The 21,211-nt window shown below is 40.5% G+C and overlaps 1 protein-coding gene across 13 annotated transcripts in view; it reads left to right on the top strand.

The window, feature by feature from the left end:
* Nucleotides 1-15,357, top strand: part of NRCAM (neuronal cell adhesion molecule) — a 268,306-nt gene extending 252,949 nt beyond the window's left edge. For 8 of the 13 annotated variants that reach the window (XM_032484240.1, XM_032484235.1, XM_032484237.1 and 5 more), the window contains 4 exons: nt 2,049-2,180; nt 3,017-3,095; nt 12,388-12,399; nt 12,947-15,357. In XM_032484240.1, the coding sequence (XP_032340131.1) occupies nt 2,049-2,180; nt 3,017-3,095; nt 12,388-12,399; nt 12,947-13,184 (461 nt within the window). In that variant the 3' untranslated portion in view covers nt 13,185-15,357. The remainder of the gene's footprint in view (nt 1-2,048; nt 2,181-3,016; nt 3,096-12,387; nt 12,400-12,946) is intronic. The other 5 variants (XM_032484246.1, XM_032484234.1, XM_032484238.1 and 2 more) reach the window with 1 other exon arrangement.
* Nucleotides 15,358-21,211: the final 5,854 nt, after the last annotated feature.

The raw sequence follows: 21,211 nt of genomic DNA, 5'->3' as shown, positions 1-21,211 counted from the left end.
AATAGCAGATACTATTTATGACAAGACTGGAAATCATTCATCATATTAAAAACAGGGACTCTTTAACTTCAATCCAGTGCTCCATAGACTCACACCAGTTGATTTTTGGTTCGGTTTTGAAGAAAATGTACACAAAGACCATGTGTGAATTGACAGAAATATATTGCCAAAGAGTATGTAATGATGGGCTTTTAAAATATTTAAAATATGGAAAGTCCCTGTTACAACATTTTATCCTTTGGAAAGACTTCTGCAGATTTGATGCCTGGACACGTTTTGGCGGGAATGCATGAGAGCAGTAGGGTGGAATGGCTAGCACTGTGTCTTTTGGTGTCAGTAGTCTTGGGTCAAACTCCAACTCTTGGGCAAGTTCTTTACCGTCTCTGAGTTGATTCCTCATGCCTACCTCATAGGATTTTTGTGAAGACTAAGTTAGATTTTGCCCTCAGCACAGTGCCCAGTGTAGAGTCAGTTGCAGAATGTTAGCTCCATTCTCATCGTCTTCATCTTCCCCACCGCGGGGGTGACTGTGGTATGTGGGTGGAAGGGGGCACTGCCTACGCTCATGCTTCAGTTGTATCTAGTGCTGATAACACTCAAAACCCCTCTAACTAATGGGGAACCAGGGGCTATTGACGAAAGGCTCCTGTCATTTGATTTGCATTCCAGATAATGTATTTCCACTTCTCATTTTATTTCTTAAACACACATCCACACATTTTCTCACATTCCTCTTCATACTTGATTTTCAGCCTTTTCTTTTCCTCCCTATCCTCTGTGTGGAGGAAAAAGGCAGGGAGGTGCTTTTTGTTTGCAACATGTAGCAGAACCTGGGTTACGCATGGCCATGCTTATTTCTGCATCCAGCGATCGCATACACCTAGCCCAACCACGATGAATGTATTCGGAAGAAATTCAATCAAATAAAAGAATGATATAGGCATTCTTATGAATAAAAAGAAGAAGACCTTTTACCTTGATTATGGTCAAAAGTTGAAAAAAATAATAAAAGCCTTTAAAAAAAAAAAAAGATTTATACCAGTATATTTAAACAAATTCTCATGGGCTTGTCTGAATAGCCATTGATGCTGCACTTTGTCCCATTTGATTGACACTTTTGAATAATACCAGAAATGCTAATTATTCTGTGTTTTTCTTAGGAGAGTTGCATACTGTGACTGGTTGAATGAGGGGCTTTGCACTCTTTGACTCAAACAGAGTAGATAAAGAACATGTATACGTGTGAATGAGTATTTTCTCTTTGAACTGACCACTTATTCCAATAATGATTCCACTGATCAAGAAATATTTCAAAGTTGTTTGAGTGGATCCTAAGCAATATTAAAGACTGCATATTGACCCTTTGAAGATAATTCGGATTTTTCAGAAATTTCCAAAAATCCTTCAGAACCAACTCTTGTAAATGAGTTGAATACCAAATTTAAGTACTATTTTGGGTGCAAACTGAGGTGTTGTATAAAATAGTAAGTTTGGTTATCTTATGTGGGCAAGTTTCCTATGTGGAGAGCTTTCTTTTTCAACAGAATATTTTCCAAAAAAAATTTTTTTTGGAAAATGGCAACGTCATTGCAATATTTTACCCTCCAAAAGTGGTTGCTCTGAAAGAAAAATACTCCATTAGATGTATACATTCTGTTTAAAATTGTCTTATTTTCTTATCATTGTGATTAATGTACAATTTTTCCTGAAAACAGTAAATTTTTTAATTGGTTTGGGACTATGTATTGAAAATATGTGGTTAAAGTAACTGTGAACACAGTGTTCAGCAAGGTTCATTAGCATTTAATGGTATTAGCAGTCAGATTTCTCTATTTGAATTTTTTAAATCATTGAAGATTTTCGATTGAAGTTATGAAAGTTAAGTATTTATATAACTTCTGATTGGTAACTGACAGATGCCAATTTGGGACCATGTGTAAAATATACAAAAGCTCATGTACTATGGCAGTTTTTTACTGCAAGAGACTACAGCAGTTCTCATCTCCCGCTAGACCCGTTCCCACTGACACCATTGGTTTGTTTTCCAGCAATGGCGAGCCGGCAGGTGGATATAGCGACTCAGGGCTGGTTCATTGGTCTGATGTGTGCTGTCGCTCTCCTTATCTTAATTTTGCTGATTGTTTGCTTCATCAGAAGAAACAAAGGTGGTAAATACCCAGGTAAGAAAGAAAGAGTGAAATTGCCTTATAATTAATGCTGCATAATTTTCCACTGAACTAAAGACAAATCATGAGGGTATTCATGGAGATTGCAGTAAGTGTATCTTCCAGGAGCCCTTAGTGTGGACTTCCTGTTCAGACAGTTTTTGATCCCTTTTACATAATGGGAGCCTAAACGTTGCCAAGGATCAGAGGATACTTTGGAGTGTAAATTAATCTGTCCTCTGAAGATGCTAGTGACTCTGCTTCCTTAGGCTCCACATAAGTCACAGGTGCTGAAATAGCACCTAAAACCAACAGGCAGAAGGGGAGGGTGCAGGAAGTCTCCCAGAGGAAGTGATGCATGAACTGGGTCTTGACATCAGGATGTATATAACGTTGCTTTCCCTGTATGGTTAATATTGTGTTCAATTTAGTGAATCCAATGAATTTATATTTTCTTTACCTGACCATTTCCCCTTCAGTGGCAGTGGGAAAAATCTGCAAAAGAATAGGTTTGTAAAAAGAATTGGTGAGCATAAATATAGTTAGTAAGTAGATTGGTAAAACATCTTAGAAATGTAAAACTTATTTTTTTCTCAGATGAGTAAGAGACTTGTGCCAAAAGTCTTACAGGAAGTCAACTTTGTATGTTAACAAATGTTCATGCGACTGTGTTGCCTCAAAGAGACCAAAGCATCAAAATATATGCATGGCTACATACTATGCCTGGTTGTACAACATCTACTGTGTACAGCATTATTTCCAATACTGTATAATCTCAGAGTGCACTCTTAAAACTTTAAGTAAGGAAACACAGGATCAATAGATAATGATGTCATGTTGGAATTTTTTAGTTAAAGAAAAGGAAGATGCTCATGCGGATCCTGAAATCCAGCCTATGAAGGAAGACGACGGTACTTTTGGAGAATATAGGTGAGCCCCTTCTTCTCAGTCACCCTTCGTCTTCGCTGCCCTGCACAGACACTACACTCACTCTCCATCAAATGGGATTCAGCCAGGAACGCGCTTTGCCTGGCATTTCATATTTTCAAGTATTAGTTTAGAAGCATTTCATGTCTAAATGTTCACACATCCCTCACAGTTAAAATAATCTCGCTCTTCATTAAAAAAATCAATTTCCATTTTATCAGTAGGTTTAGAGATGAAATGTCTTCCACCCTGTCCTATTTCCCAGAGGAATATTTCCCTTGCTGTAATTGATCAACACAGAAAAGCTGGTGTGTTACAATAAGAGTTTAAACAACAATAAAGGCCCTACAGACCTGCATTGTAAAGCAAACTACCCCTGTCATTCTCTGAGCAGTGCTTTTGTAAAATTGATGTTACTCTTTTTTTGCCTTGGATTTGAAGCTTGTTTTTCTCAAACCAATACCTACACCCCCTCCCATTAATCATGAAATGATGACTAGGCTGTTTTAGAAGCTGTTAATTATTAAGGAATATCACAGCTCTGGAGGCAGTGTATTAACTCACAGAGTTTTGCTAAAATCGTCTTGGCTTGGCTCCATCATTAAGGACAAATTGAATATAACCTATGTGCTAAATAGTTTTTTTTTTTTTTTTTAAGAAAGAAACTCTTTAAACAAAGATATTCTTACCTAGGGGTTATAGGTCTTTTTAAAGAGAAATAAATGATTATTTTAGATATGTTTAAAACAGAAACAAAAAATACATTTATTCATTTAGAAGATTGGGGTTTTGGTGTTCCAAAAGAATACTTCTGTTAACCAAATACCTTTATATTTTGTCCTTTATTTCTATAAGCCTCTTGATTATATAAAATATAATTCTTTAAATATGCACTGAACCAGTATTGAGGCTTTTTTTTTTTTTTTTTTGGCCAGAAGAAAGGGCTTTTAGGTGAAATAAAATATTTCACTATTGTGATTGCCAGATGACATGTATAGAAGATATGTGTGTTAATTGTTACCTGTCTCTAGAGATCATTTTTGATATTTCCATGTCAGTATCATGAGAGGCAAAATAATGCCAAGGATAAGAAATATGAGAACTGGTTGAGAAAAACCATATATTTTTTACAAACGTGGATTAACACCAGTTCCTATGCAGATATAAAGGTTTTGCCTGTGTGTCCTGGCACCTCAGCATTTATATTCTGATTTCTCTTTTTCAACAGAGGTGACTGATTTCTAAAACTTTTCAGAATTCTGTATGTTATGATACAGAAGACTGTCTAGTGAGCTTTGTCTGGATGTCAGATGTTGACTTGGAGACTGACAGGATACAGATACCTCATTCAGCACCCCCACTGGTTCACCCACAAGGTTTCATAATGCACTAAAGCAGCCCACAGATGGCCGCAGCCTAGGGTAGCCGTGGCTTGCACTGGATGAGTTGAAATCTTTGCTGATTTTATTCACTTTTCTACACGTTTCTCCAGTAAAGCAGGGGAGCTGAGAATTACTAAAAGACTTCTTACTTTTAGTGTCCCTGTGGCTAGAGTTCTGCATGGGATATGCCTACCATTTCCTTCTTTATTGTGATAAAGCTTAATCTTTAATACAGCCTTAAAATTATATATTTGCATGAATTGAAAGCAAACCATCGCACTGCATGCCTTCTTCCCATGGTGATGGATTTCTGCTCTACATTCTCATGCCCAGATGAATCTGGCAATGTACTGCTCACGCCATGGGTCTCAAATGTCAACTTGCTATTATAATGATGTGACATCGTGATCTGATGTAATGTGACTTTCTCAGGGTAACTCTGCTGCCTACACCACTTCAAAAACTTGATTGAAATCGAGGTTGAATGTGAACTCATTTGGAATCAAGAGTCTTAGTTTTACTGTCAGCTCAGCCATTACCCTTGATTCTTTTAGATATGGCATTTAATCTGTCTCAATTTTTTTCATCTATAAAATGATAGGGTTGGCCAAGTATTAGATGATCTCTGAAGGTTTCTAATTCACTGATTTCTTTGCTCCTTTACAAACCATCTACTAATAAGCTTCAATGTGATTTGGGGTTTCAGAGCAGCACATAGCAAGTATTTAGTCACTGTCCTCATTATTATTGTCTTTACATTTATTTGGTCATATTTATTTGTCTTGGTGCTAATTCATAAGTGTTATGTTTGTCGAGTGTTTTCAGATGGCTGTGTTTAGCTTATGCCTTGGGTTTCTCGGAAGAGAAAGACTTTTTTCCTTGGACCTATTAAGTACAAACAAGAAAATAAAAACACTTGTCACACATGTAATTCCATTGATCTGGGAGTTACCAAGGGAAATAACGTTCTGACCGGTGTCTTAAACTTGAAACGTAACTCAGTGATTTTTTTTTTTTCACTGATGCTGGAAGTGCGTAAGGGCAATCCCACAAGTGAAATCACTTCCCAGAACACCCAGTCACCCTTTGCTACAGATGTGGCCTCATCTTGTGACTTCCTGACATGACCTCAGAATTTTTTCCCTTTGGTTTCTTTTCTACTTAAAAAAAAAAACTTTTAGTTATTCTAGATGTCACAATTAATGAAAATGGTTCTAGCTGTTTATTACAGAATATTTTTTAACAAATGGATTTAAATTTCATTCTCCTCCTTAAATCCCAAGAGTCCCTTCTCTGCTTCGCACTTTCTGGAAGTTTTGAGCTCTGCATTATCTATTGATTCTTTTTCATTTGCATTCTGAAAATAAATTAATATGCTGATCACACACAGACACACACAAAACTAGGACTGTTCCCTAAATGTACATGAATTCTGCTTATGATTTGCTCATTCTCCAGTTTGAGGATGAAACCATTCCTCCATGGTTGGCTCCGAGCCAGAGGGTATTTTATAGTGCAGAGAGGGATGGAACTTCAGTGGCCAAATTTGATGTGTTTTTTTATATGCTGTAACCTATACCCTCACTCCAACACCCACCCCAAGCAGTTAACCCTCTGGTGGAAGCCTGCAGCTTTGTTTGTTTGTTTCTTTAATTATACAGACAGTAGGATCTGCATCCTTACTAGCATATAGAAAAATCAGAGAAACAATGCAACCAACCGTGTAAGTATTTTTTTTTTTTTATTCTTTAGCTCCATTCCTTTAAAAACCAGAATGAACCAAGGTCACAAGCTGTATGATTGTGGTCCTTGAACTCGTAGCGTAAATGGAGGCTGTTGGCATGGATATCTTGTCACTCACTCAGGTGAACACAACCCTGTCACAAGCCTGGTAACCCATGCTCGTAAGGTTTGGATGATGTAAATATATGTGCATTTGTTACATACTTTAGATTTATTGTGCTCACAATCATAAACTGCTATGTGAGCAATATAAATAATGATGCACTTTTAAAGGGAGTGTTTGGGTCATGAACATCAATAAAACTGTAGCTTGGTTTGGCCGTGGTAGGTGGTGACCGCGGGAGAATCAGACCCAGTCATCACAGATGCCGCTGCACCTTACTCAGCAGGCACTTAGTGGGTCCTGTGTGCACAACCTTGAATGAAGTGCTGTTGGAAAGAAAAAAAAAACAAACTGAACTCCCTAAAATTCATTCTTAGAAATGGAAAAGGAAAAGGAAAGAATGTGTCCCGGTTCTTTGACATCATAAAAGTGATTAAGAAGAAATGAAAAAATGTTAATGTAGGAGTTCTGAAGAGTTTCTAAAATGCCTGCTCTCTTTTTTATTGTTATTTCACAGTGAATTCCTTCAACCAGTATTGATTGAGTGCCTACTATATGCGAGGCTGTGAGGATATTAAAACCAATAGAATGTTACCTCACTAGTTTATAGTCTAGTGAGGAACGCAGGGAAGGGAACAATCTGAGCACAGTGAAGAGTGCTTTGAAAGGGCAGGCATATAACTCAGGTGCCAAGGGAGCAGGGGCAGGAACAAAGCCAAGTGCATGGCCTTGAAGGAGATGGTATAGAAATCTTCCCAGAGGAAGTAATGCAGGAGCTGAGTTTTGAACATTCCTTTCCACCACACAACTTATATGCATGAATAATCATGGATGTCAGTGTCAAAAATATATTTCATGGCTACATATACTCTTTTATGATGATTTTATGACTTATTTTGAAATGTGTTCAATCGTTGACATTCTGGGCTAACAGTTAACATCTGACACTTCCTGTCCTTCAAAGTTCTCACCAGAATGTGGATGAATTTTTTTAAGCCTTGAATACTATGTAGCTAAATAAGGGTGTGACTTTTAAATCATCTTCTATCACTTCTAAATTCCTCTCGTGTGGGAAACCACCCTTTCTCACTTGAAGTTGGCCAAACAGCTTCTCTTGGCACAATGTTCAAAACGGTCTACTTACCCTTTCATTATAAAATCCATCTTTGAGCTGAAAACAAGCAAGCACTAATACAGTGCTTCAACCCAGCCTTGTAACTGCTCATCACATCTGGAAAGTTCTAAGCGTGTGTGTTACGCAAGATGTTTCTTAGAAAACCATCTCTGTGAGGCGGGGGTCTGGAGTGGAGATAAGAGGTGTGATGGCGGATGGAAGGACACTTCTCTTTTTTGGGCACCAGTCACCCACCAGGCTCTGTGCTGGGACCACATATCATTTTTTCTCATTTAGCCAGATTCTAATTCCTGAAGTCGGACATTGTATCACACCACTTTTTTAAAAAGTCTTTCGAAGCTCTTGAGCTGCCTTTGAACAGCTTTTCTTCGAAAGACTCTTGGTGGGGAGAGCACCCTCTTCCTTACTTCTCTTCTTTCATGCACAGCCCGTGTCGCTGTAGGTTCTCTCTCCTCCACTGTGGCCACTGAGCTGGAAGGGACGTTTCTCGGGAGCCGCTTCTTGGCTGGCCGTCATTCATAACTCACAGGATTGTGTATGTAAAAATCCAAATGAATCTGCAGGAAAATATTAGAATCCGTAAGAGTTCAGTAATGTCGCTTGACACAAAATTAGCAGAAAAGTCAATTATATTTCTTTGTACCAGCAAACAGTTGAAAAGGGGGATTTTTAAGAAGGATTCCAGTTATGACAGCATGAAAATATGATGTAGGAATAAAGCCAACAAAAAGATCTCCCTGTTTTTCTATTTCAGGGCCCTGTATTCTATTCCACCAATCAATTTATCTCTGCACCAAAACTACACTGTTTTAATGCAATACTTTTGAGTAAATCTTATATCTGGTAGGTCAAGTCCTCCAACTTTGTTATTCTTCCTTAAGACTTTTTTAGATAGTCCTGGCCTTTTTCACATACATATACATCTTAGAATCAGCTTGCCAAGATCTGCATAAGACCCTGCTATGTTTTTATCAGAAATAAATTGACTCTAAAGAGCAATATAAAGAAGATTAACATAATTTACCATGAGTCTTTCTCCATTTATTTAGCTCTTATTTAATAGCTCTGAATATGAGTTTCATTTTCTTCATAGGGGTCTTACACGTATTTTTGTTGGATTTGTTCTTACATACTTTGTGATTTTGTGGTATCATAAATGGAATCCTTTCTAAAATTTCATTTTCCAATTGTTTGCAAGTCAATAAAATTTACTTTTATGCAAATACAGTACTAAGCAACATTGCTAAACTTTCTTTTTTTTTCTAATGTTTGCCTGCAGGTTCCTTTGGATTTTTTTATATACATAATCATATCATTTATGAATAATGACAGTTCTTTCTTCTTAATACCATGCCTTCTCTTCTTTTTCTTATCACATTGCTTAGTGCTTCCAGTGCAGTTTTGATTAGAAGTGGTAACAGCAGGCATCCCTACTGCTAGTTCTGATGTCAAACAGGAAGCTTGCGGCATTCACTGTCAGGGCTGGCATCAACTCAAGGTTTCTTGTAGACATTCGTGATCAAGTTAACAAAGATACTTCTGTTCCTAGTGCATTAAAGTTTTATTGTGAACATGTGTTGGATTTTACTATATACCTTTTTTCTAAATCTACTGAGATTATCATAAAATAGTCTTCTTTTTTCCTGCTAAAATGGTGAATTATATTGTTTTAGGGCTAAAACAAGCTTGCATTCCTGGAGTAAACACAACCTGGTCATGATATATTATCTTCTTAGCAGATTGCTAAATTCTATTCACTAGTGATTTCTTTGGGATTTTCTCATCTATGTTCATAAGTGAGACTAGCCTGTAATTTTACCTTCTCAAAGTGTTCTTGTTGGTTTTAGATATCAGTGTTATACTAGACTCAGAAAATGATTGAAGGAGTGGTTCCTCTGACATGTCAGATCTTAACATGTCCAAAACTGAACTACTGACCTTCCAGCCCACACATGCTGCGCGTGGAATTAAGGGTAATTCCGTCCTTCCTGCTGCTCAAACCAAAAATTTTGGTGCTGTCCTTTTCTCTGTTATTCCTTATCCAATCCATCAGAAAATCCTGTTGGTGCTGTGTTCAAAATACGTCTGTAACGACCTTTGTACCACCCCAGTGTGTGCCGCTCTGGCCCAGGTCACAGGCTTCTCACTCGTGGATTGTTGCAGTAGTTCCCCTTCCCCCCTAGAGCAGGGGTCGGCAAATGTTTTCTGTAAAAGGTCCAGTAGTAAGTATTTTAGATGTTGCAGGCCACTCAGTCTCTGCTGCGGCTGTACAATTCTGTTGTGGTGCAGAAGCAGCCACAGACAGCACGTGATGAAGGGGCATGGCCTGATTTTGCTGGAGTTTATCAACCCCTGCCCTCTAGGGGAAGCTATATTTTTTTTAATTAAAAAATTATTTTTTTAAAGTATAGTTGATTCACAGTGCTGTTAGTTTCTGATGTACAGCATAGTGATTCAGTTATACAGACATACACATATATATGTATTGTTTTTCAGATTCTTTTCCATTTTAGGTTATTACAAGGTATTGAATACAGTTCCCTGTGCTGTGCAGTGGGTCCACACTATTCATCTGTTTTATGTATAGTAGCGTGCACCTGCTAATCCCAAACTCTTAATTTATCACCTCCCCCTTACCCTTTGGTAACCATAAGTTTATATTCTATGTGAGTCTGTTTCTGTTTTATAAATAATTCTACCTATGTCATTTTTTTTAGATTCCACATATAAGTGATATCATAAGATATTTGTCTTTCTCTGTCTGACTTACTTCACTTAGACTATTCTTAACACTGATGACAGCAACCCTTTCAAAGTGTAAATTGGATCATGTCACTCATTCATTGAAAACCCTCCAATGACTTCCCATCTCTCAGAGTTAAAGACAGAACCCTTAGTGTCCTACAAGGCCCTGATCTAGTTCTGTCACCTCTTTTTACTTTAGTCTCCCACCTTCTCTCTCTGTCTCTCCCTGTCACTTAGCTCCAGCCTCATCAGTTCCTTTGCCATTCGTAGAACAGGCTTGCCCCCACCTCAGGGCATTTGCACTGCTTTTTTACTCTGGACAGAATGGCTCTCCCGCCAGCTGCCCACCTGGCTAACTCAGCTCTTTTAAGTCTTTGATCAGATGTCACTTCTCAGCAAGGCCTCTTCTGGGCATCCTGTTTCCATCCCCTCCCCTAACACATTTTTTCTCTCTTTACTCAGCTCTGTATTTTCCATAGCACTGATCACCTTCTGACGCACTCTGTAACTGATTTTTAAAATACATTGATTGTTTATTGTCTGTATTTTCACCTGCTAGAAGCAAACTCAGTGAAGTCAGGGTTTTATTATATTTTGTTTGCTGCTTTATCCCCAGTGATTAGAACACTATCTGTCTTAGAGTCAGTACTCAGTAAATATTTATTAGGTATATGGATGGATGGATGGGTGGGTGGGTGGATGGATGGATGGATGGGTGGATGGATGGATGGATGGGTGGGTGGATGGATGGATGGATGGATGGGTGGATGGATGGATGGATGGGTGGGTGGGTGGATGGATGGATGGATGGATGTATGGATGGATGCATGCATGAGTGGATGGATGGGTGGATGGATGCATGCATGCATGCATGCATGAGTGGATGGATGGATGGATGAGTGGATGGATGGGTGGATGGATGCATGGATGCATGGGTAGATCAAAGAAATGCCACAGAGTAGAATTTCCTGTAGTGTATTCATTGGAACATTAGTTCTACAAAGTGGAATGATACTAATAGTTAGAATCCAGGTGATAAAATACTGCTCATTATTGACCTTTTCAGTGGAATTAAGTGTCTGACCAAGTCATGGGCAGTATTTCACAGGAAATATTCAAGCAAAGCCTAGACACTAATGATTAAATTCCAAAGGCGTACAAGTTATTCTTGCAACAGGTTGGAGACTGGCTAGTATGGCCTCTAAAGGGCTCCAAACACAGTGCATCCCAAGATTCTGTGATACCTCCCCAGTTGTTTATAGCAATGGTGATCATATCGTTTGTTCAGTTTGTGACAAGCGCTTGTGTGTTGCTGAAACAGGTCATTTTCCATAGCGTATGCCAATGTCACATTAAGCCAGTATTATTTTCCAGTCTTGAGATTTTCTTCTTGGCAAAAAATTGGAGACCCTAGTAGAAATTATTGGCAAAAGAGCCAGAATATTTGCACACCATGAAATATTTGTGTCTTGGCTAGAAAGAAGTTACTCTTTAAAAGAGAAGGAGCAAAACAGTCTTTGCAAAAAATTCCTATGTGACATACTGCAGCTAATGTGGCCTCTCTTTTACTTTAAATTTTTAAATTTTTACTAATATTGTTTGGGTTTCCCATGTTTGTCTTGGATTTTTGTCCTTTGAAAGAATTCAAAACATGTAATATGTCATTGCCTTTTTTTTTTTTTTCTTTTTCTTAACCAAATGTTACCCATTAAGGAATAGGTCAGCATGAATACCTAGTTACATGACCGTATGAATGGATGTTCTAAAACACAGTGATTACTTCTGGGTATTGTGCTTTGGGGTTCAACAGAGAAATAAGCAAATGTACAGTGAGTGTCCTACAAATTTATATTAAATTACACTCCTCAGATTCCCATCCGACGTGGATCAGCTGCAAAACACATCTGGGAGAAGGGAGTAGTCAGGTAGCACTGAGAGCAGGAAATGTTTGCTTTTACACTTGGGAACCATTCACACTCTTCAGAATATATTGACCTGCCATTAATAGAACAGATGTCGTGCTCCAAAGTTAAATGATGCCTCTTTCCAAATGAATAAATCTTTACCCATTAACTAAAATTCTTACAGAAAAAATAAAATACTGTATACGATCCGTATAAGGATTTTGCTTTTCTTCTTAGGCTATTTTCATTTGTTTCTTCTGCATCCTTTTAATGGAATTTGTAGGTCTCTAGAAAGGTAAGGTTAAAGTTTACAAGTCTGGCCTGCACTCAATAACAGAATTATTGGAAATGCAGGATTGCACTTCATGCTCTGAAAAACAAAAATCCACATTTCACACTTAACCAAAATCATTCTCCATTCATCGCCAAGGAATCAGAGCAATTACACCATTTAACATACTAACTTCTCTATTCACCATAAGCTTTTACACCCTTCCGAATTCTATTACAATCGTGATGATTTGCAACTTTTCTTGGTTCTTCCTTTTGTAATGCTTGTGATGACTTCTGAATTGCTTCCCAATCGAGAGCCAGAATCTAGCTTTGTCATTGACATGCACAATAAGAAGCCATCCACCTGCCGAAGCCTTCATGATTAAACCATTTCCGCACCTGATTTTCATTCCAACCACATCCCCGTCATTGGAGTCCACCTGACGATTAGATTTGGCTAGAGCAGCTCAGAACTCCAGATGCTTTCTCACCATTTGCATGCATGGTCTTTAAGAGCAAAACGTTTTACCGAAATGCCAGTCTCGATGAAAATGTCTTCTCTTTTCCAGTGATGCTGAAGACCACAAGCCTTTAAAAAAAGGCAGTCGAACGCCGTCAGACAGGACTGTGAAAAAAGAAGACAGTGACGATAGCCTAGTTGACTATGGAGAGGGGGTGAACGGCCAGTTCAATGAGGACGGCTCCTTTATCGGACAGTACAGCGGTAAGAAAGAGAAAGAGCCAGCTGAAGGAAACGAAAGTTCCGAGGCACCTTCTCCGGTCAACGCCATGAATTCCTTTGTTTAATTTGTCTGCTCTTTGCCAACATCCCACTTCTCTAGAATGTCTCTCTTAAGCCCTCATTGGTCAGCCTTCTCAGACTGTGAACATAGAGGCAGAAAGCAGACGTTCTGCTGCGTGTTCCTATCATGAGAACAGTTAGAGCGAGAACGTAACTCAGTCAAATGATACGTTAATGTGAAATGCAGTGCAAAGTGCATCCTTCCTTCCTTCAAGATGGGTATTGTTGATTTCCTCAGACCCGATCAGACTAACGCCATGCCATCCACAGATCGCGTCCTTTCCTCTTCAGGACACAGTTCCATGTGATGCATGAAAAATGCTCCACCTTTCAAGGACATACCTGCGTATCTTATTCAAACATGCGTTGATACCTTGTTTATACTGTCCTCAGCTAAACCCCTAAAAATGAATTCCGTTTTCCTTGTCAAGAGTGTTACTGTAGTATCCTCTAGAACTTCAATGTCTTTGTGGACATTGTCGTGAAATTGGTGACTCTATGTCTAGCTGTCATTAGTCTTTTTGGGAGACTGTTAGGAACCGTATGTACAGTATACATGTGCTAAGTGAGATCATTATGACAGTTGCATTTGCCGATGCTCACTGGGACTCTTACCTGCTCTTTGCTCTTGTTACTCAATAGCCTTCTTAATCTTCCAGGTATTACAGCAGTGCAGTGTTCTACTTTTTACATCATCTCCGTATTCAGTGGTTTTCAGGCATAAACAATGCGTATTGCAATGCATTCTGGCATCGGTGCTGTCTTGAAAGCATCAGAAACACAGCGCTCCCATTAAATTTCACAGATTATTCCAGAAAGCACAGGGCAAGACACATGCAGTGCCTTCAGACAAGAAGCATTCCACGACAAACTGCCTTCGGTATCGCTCAGTAACAGTCGACTCAGTGTCTTAGATCACTGTCATTGTCTAAAAGTAACTTTTAAAAAGCATAGTTAATGAAAACTGCAGTGCTGGGGGAAAAAAAGGAATTGTGAAAATAAAATTCATAAGACAGTTTTTATGAGGCATTTTCCCCTCGTATGTATAAAAAGCAAAGCTTTATCACCAGCTGGAACTTGTGACGATTTTGTGGTCTTTTATGGTTTCAATTAAAACAAGTCACATTTAGTAAGGAAGATGTCAACTTGGTAGAAAATTTTAAAAAAAAATACCAAAAACCAGTTATTCACAAACTAATAGCATACAACAGCATGCCAACAGGAATATATTTTTCTCTATGTCTTTACCTACATGGCAGCTTTGGAAACTCTCTGCAGCATTAAACAACGTGTGTGCAAGTTGCTATGAATGTCTTTCAGAAGCTAAGAAAACTGACAGGGGCCAGTAGTCAAACAGAAATCTGACAAGGGCAATAGTCAAGGCGATTACATCTGCGGTTTCAAAACCAAACCTCTGTGTCCTCCCGTATTTGTAGCAATCTCTATCAAACTGTCTCCTTCCCGGTATGGAATTCGATAACAACCTATGGTTGAAGGAATGCTCGGTTTCGTTTGCCAATAAATTTGGTTTCCCATAACTTGCATCAAGTTTAATTTTAAGTAAAGCTTTTTATATGTAGATATTTTGTTGAATTTGTAAATACCCTTACAGCATAGATACTATGTGCTTACGGGTGTAACGTACAGGTAAATATGCAGAAGGTGTTTATGTTGGACTGTAGGAGACGGTAGCCGGTTAATACAGTGCATGAGATGGGGACGCATTTACTTAAATGCCTTTGGGTTTTTATTTTTCCTTTTTGCCGTGAAGCTGAAATAGTGAACAGTTTTACGTACTGACAGCAGGCTTCTAGATGAAATCTTCAGAGCTTTGCCTGAGGGGCTCCATAAGTCCAGTACCTTTGATACATGTAGGTAAAGCACACTTTGGAGTAATCCCAGGTAAAGAGGGCCCTAACTAGTTTCCTGTCTCCATATTCGCAGGACAAATATCAGCCTTCCTGATGGAAATACAAAGACAGAACAGGCTGGCCTTGGCACCACAGAGCACAAATTAAAAAGCTCCTTTACATTTGCCCGTGTGTGGGGGGAACCAGTAAAAGTACAGGCTTTACTCTTCCCTAACGGTAGATGCTGAATTTATCTGTGCATGAAGGAATCACTGCTGTAATAGTGCAACAGAGTTCGTATTAAAAATTAAACGTGGATTTAAAAGCCCCTCTCTCTTTCGTGATACATCCTGTTCCTAGTGCAGTGTGACAGTCCAAGTCACGGTCTCTGCAGTGGTGCAGGCGGATGTGCCCGGATTTCCATCCAAAAGTAGCTATCAAACAGCTGTAATCTCTTTGTGATTTTTAACTTCTTCAAACCTGTGTTTCCTAATGCTTTAAAACAGCATACATTCTGATGTTTGCTCTTAAGAGGCAGAGAAGATTCAACATAAAACTAAACACAGCATACAAGAGAACTCATAAAAGAGGGGCATCTCAAACCCTGTCATTCAGAGCAGGAGAAGATGCCGCTAGGCTGGAGAGGAGCAGTCTGAGAAGCCGGATGCTGCATCCTTTACCGAAGCCTGACCTCTGCAGCCGGTTCCCGGCTGCCTGCTGTCAGCCTCTCATCTGCCCGCTTGGACTTCCCCTCTCTGCGGCCGCAGCACCTGGATTCCATCGCCTGTCCTGCAGGACGGGACAGTTTGGGCTTTGACAAGTATCACGAGTGGGCCCTTCACTCCCTTCTCAACAGCCCAGTTCTTCTCACTGTCTCACTCCTGTCCAGCTCAGCAAACAGCCAAGACCTGACTTGTTCCTCCACCTGCCCTTACTCACCTGTCACCTGGTCCCAGCTTTCCACCCACGAGACCTTCTGCTGGCACAGAGCTCCTCTTCCGTACACAGTTACTTGGGTAGCAACATGGTATAGAAGTCAACCATCAAATGCTAAAAACCCTATATAGATCCTTGTATTTCTACCACAGACAGTGTTCACTACGGTGCAGCATCCCCTGGCCACCCCGTGGGCCAGATTCACAATCCCCATCCTCGGGCCTGCCGTCAGTCACAGCTCTGTTTAGCAATGGGGGCTGGCCCGTTGCCAGCTTGACAACAAAAAGCACTGGTCCACGGATGCCTTCTTGTTCAGATGGTTTGTAATGGCCCTGGTTTCCTTTTAATGTCTGAGTTTGGAAATAGCTTGTGGAGGCAAAGGAAAGAAAGGCAAAGAACTGAGAATTCTCACCCAAACTCCTCAAATCTCTTGCTCTCAGGAGGTTTTTCTACAAATTACCACCAGAGGGCTCCTGTACTTTGTTCAGTGCAAAAGAAACTGGGGGAGAACAAAGCTGGAGAAACCACCTTTGAGAATTAGATTGGGGTCTGATAGTGCAGATGATGATTACCTGCTATAACCGTGGAGAATGGAGTTCGCAACTTTCTCTGACGAGTTCACGACTTCCAGGAAGTTATGTTTGTGTCACCGTGACCCTCGTTAATCTTCCTTTTATTGATTGTGGCTGGTCAGTAGGGGGAAGAGAAGGAGGTCTCCTGGCTCCCACTAGACACCCCCTCACTGCTGCAAGCTGGTGGGGGTGAGGGACGGGTGTGACCCTAAAATGGTCCCCCTCTTTCTCCAGAGCGTGCCATGTGTCTGTCCCTGGCGGTTTGATGTTTTGTGATTGGATAGCATGAGAGGCATGGTTTAAGCACAGACAGCTTTTATTTTTCACTTGAGAAAAAGCAAGAGAGGGCGAGAATACTACTAGAGTATTTCTATTAAATAAACAAGCAAAGATTTCCCAGGTTGAGGCAGAAAGAGATGTACGTTCCAGCTCTGCCGTCAACCAGCTGTGTGGCTGTGTCTCAGTGACCCCGCCACTTGCCACCTCTCCGGCCTCTGTTTCTTCGACTTTAAAGTGACAGAAAGCAGATGACTTCTAATATCCCTTTCTGCTTAAACCCTGTGGTTCTCAGGAACCACCACCACCACCACCCCCACCACCACCAAAAGAATTTGTTTTTTTGAGCACCTGCTGACAGGCAGGTATTCTGCTGAATTGGGAGGGGAGGGATGAGCAAAACCAGATGTGGTTCCTGCTCTCATGGTGCCTGGAGTCTGGAGTGGGAGGACAGACGTTAAGTAAATAACTACCTGAATGAATGTGTTCTTCCACCGAGATACACGCTATGGAGGGAAGGCAGCATGTTCCTCGAGAGGCTGACCTGTGCAGAGTGGTCAGGACACGTCCCTGAGATGCTGGGAGATGGTAGGACAGAGCTCTGCCTCTGGAGCAGATGCAGGAGCCGGACCCTGCTGGATCCTGAGCACAGAAGGATTGGTTTTTATATTTATTCAAGGAGCAGTGGGAAGTGGGGAGTAATTGAAGGGGTTGAAGTAAAGGGTTATGTGACCAGATCTGTGTTTGGGGAGGAGGTGGAATTCATAGGATTTCATGTAGAGGATGGGCTGGGAGGAGCCAGAGAGGTTGGTGAGAAGCCACTTGAAAACTTGTCAGTACTCAGACAAGAGATGAGAGCAGTCGGACCAGATCCTATCACTGGAGCTGGAGAGAGGCGGGTGGATTCTAAAGACATGTAGGAAGGAAACTGATGAGAGCATTAGACTAGCCATGGGAGGCTGAGGGAAAGGGATCAAAGACGGTGATTAGATTTCTGACTTGACTCACTAGACATGAGGTTCACTCGGGTGGGAACATGAGGATAAAACCAGATTTGGGGGTAACTTTTGAGTTCAGGTTAATAAATGAGTTTGAAAAGCCTCGGAGACATCCAAGTGGAAATCACTAGTAGCAGTTGGATATAGGGGCTTAATGCTCAAAAGAAACTTCTAAGATGGTAAGTAGTGATTGAGGCTGTGAGACCCAGGATAAGATTGCCTTAGGAGAAAACAGAGACCAGGGGGCTGAGGATTATACCCTATTAAGAAATTTCATATACAGTGGATACGGGGAGGCAGGTGGACCTCCAAAAGAAACCAGTAAACAGGAGCCAGAGGAGCTGGGAAGAAGTAAGCGGAGTGTATCATCTTGGAAGCCAGAGAGACAATTTGAAGAATAGGGAATGATTCACAGTGTCACATAATGCCCCCAAAATTGAGCAAAATTAGGATCGGAAACTGTTTTTTGGATTTGAACATATGGAGGTCATCTGAGAAAGAGAATAGAGGCCAGCATCATTATAAAGTCATAAAATCGGGAGACCTGCTTATTTTTCTCAGGTGAGCTTGCATCCTCACACTCCACAATGACTATTTCAAATCTTTTCCACTCTCCTCAAACATTCAACCCTACCCCCTCTCCCCACCCAGCCTCACAACAGATCACGTGCTACAGAATGACTGTCCATCACAATTCACTAAAGAAAAAAAAAGTAAAAGCAGAGATGGGAATTCCCTCATCTTGCCAGCAAATCAAAATGCCTGTCTCACTATGTCCCATCCTCTCCCTCTGTCCCTACCTTCTATTAAAATTGGGGATCAGCCCTCCTGCCTATGTCTGGGAACCCCTCTCCTCCTTGGTGGATTTTTACCCATCTTATCCCTTCTTCTGCTCAGCTGGATGGTCTACTGCTGTTTAAACACCAAGTCTCTCCCTTCTAAAACTTAACAGACCTTGGAAACCTTTGATTCCCCTCCCCATTACCCCATTCAGTTACCATTTTCTCTCCTCCACTTCCTGGTCCAGATGGTTGAAAAAGTTGAAATAATCCCAGAAAAAGAAAATGAGGATAATCATAGAAGCTACTATTCGCCAGACAATGCAGTCTTTGTTCCTTTGATAGCCATCAGACCTCTTTAGTCTCACTCAGTTTGTCTTAGAGACACTGTCTTTCTTCAGCTGGAACTATTTAGCTATTATCCTAGTGAAAGACTCAACAAACTTTTTTTTAAATCGACAACCTATGTGCTTGTGTTTGTGTGTGTGTGTGCGTGTGCGTGTGCGTGCAGACTCAGCCTGCACATTGGACTCACCTAGGAGCTTTAAAAATCCTCATGCCTGCCCATCCACCGGCATTGTGTCTCTTGTCTGAGATGTAGCCTGTCCATCAGGATTTTTCAAAGCTGCCCACATGGTTCTAATATGCAGCCAAGAATGAGATCAGCGTAAAGAAACGACACATTAACCACAGTCTTGCGTGTGCACTTACTTAATGAACAGTATTTTGAATACATTTCTTCATATAGGTTGATCTCAACTTCTCTTGTATTCGTCCCATTAAAAAAAAAAAAACACCACATATCTAAGGAAAACGAATCCCGCATTACTGGTAGGATTAAAAAATGGTGCAGCCACTTTGGAAAACAGCTTGGCAGTTTCTTAAAATGTTAAATACAAATTTACCTTATGACCCAGAAATTCCACTCGTTAGGTATAGACCCAAAAGAAATGGGAAAAAAAAAAAAAAAAAAGCCCATGCAAAGACTTGTATGTGATGGTTCACAGAAGTATTCATCATAATAGCCAAAGAATAAGCCAGTTGTCCATGAACTGTTGAATAAATAAACACAATGTGGTCTAGCCATACAATTAAACAGTCAATCTAGCAGGGTGGATATAGGTCAGTGGTAGAGCACGTACATAGCATGCCCAAAGTCCTAGGTTCAATCCTTGGTACACACACACACACACACACACACACACAAAATCAATCCATGCAGTTAAATGGAATAGTATTTGGCAATTTTTTTTTACATACAGCATAGGGGGTCCTTGGTAACATTAAGCTAAATTAAGAAGCCAGACACAAAAGACCACACACCGCGTGATTCCATTAACTTGAAATATCCAAAAAAGAAAACCAGTAAAGACAGAAAATAGATGAGTGGTTGTCTGGGACTGCAAAGGGGAGCAAGGATTAACTGCACAGTGGCAGGAGGGATTTTACTGGAGTAATGGAAATGTTCTAAAACTGGATCGTGTTGATGATGGCACAACTTGGTAAATTTATTTAAAAAATCATTGAATTGTATACTTAAAACAAGTGAATGAGTGGTTTGTAAGTTATACCTCAATAAAGCTGTTAAGAGAAACCATCCCTAGGCTTATGTGTGTCTGAGAGTGATCAGGGCTGTGTATAAACGAGGCTTGTGATGAGTATGGCACCACGTTAGACTCCACTTCCCCTCCCCCATCCTCCTGTTTCCTCCAGGAGATCCCACAAGACCACTGGTTCTCAAAGTGTGATTCCCGGAACAGCAGCTTCAGCAGTACTGGCTAGAAATGCAAATTTTTGACCTATCCCAGATTTACTGAATCAGAAATTCTGGGGGTGGAGACCAGCGTCTGCACTCTAACAAGTATTCTGGGCAGTTCTGATGCAGTCTACTGTGTGGGAAACACTGCCCTCAACCTACGTGCCAGCATCTCTCCTCTCCCACCTGTACGAAGAGGAGTGAATTATCTATTGAGATTAGAAGAAGAAATGAAGCGCTTCATAATAGTGAAGAAAAAAAAAAAAACCTGAAATAACCTAAATGTCCATCATCAGGTAATAAATTTGTAACATCATACCAATATGTGTACCAAAGAAATACGAACCCGCAATAAAGAGAAATAAACTACTGATAAAGGGACTCATTGTGCTGAGTGAAAGAAGCCAAGCAAAAAGTTTTGTTTATCTGAAACGCTGGAACAGGAAGGACTCATCTATGATGACAGAAGGTGTATCAGTGGTTCCGTCGGCTGTAGAGTGGGGAGGAATTTACCACACAGGGGCTGAGGGAACTTTTAAGGACGATGGAAGTGGTCTATATTTTGATTATGGTGGTGTTTACCGGGGTGTGTTCACTTGTCAAGGCTCAAAACTGTATATATAAAATGGGTATGTTCTGTTGTGAAAAATTCGACAGAAACCTCAAATAGAGTTGGGAGACCAGCAGGGGGAGCTCTCACGCCCTGTGCTGAAAGCAGAGCCCAACAGGAAGAGGAAAGACTCCTCTTCTTTCCCGGGAGGGACTCAGCCAATGAGAAGCCACGGGCTTCTCCGCCCGCCTCCCAACGCAGGCTATAAAAGGAGGCGGCTTTCGCACCTGTGGTGAGGCTTGGACGTGGCTCGCT

This window comes from Camelus ferus, chromosome 7 (genome assembly GCF_009834535.1).
Source record: "Camelus ferus isolate YT-003-E chromosome 7, BCGSAC_Cfer_1.0, whole genome shotgun sequence".
NCBI classification, from domain to species: domain Eukaryota; kingdom Metazoa; phylum Chordata; class Mammalia; order Artiodactyla; family Camelidae; genus Camelus; species Camelus ferus.
This window is presented reverse-complemented; position numbering and strand designations above follow the sequence as displayed.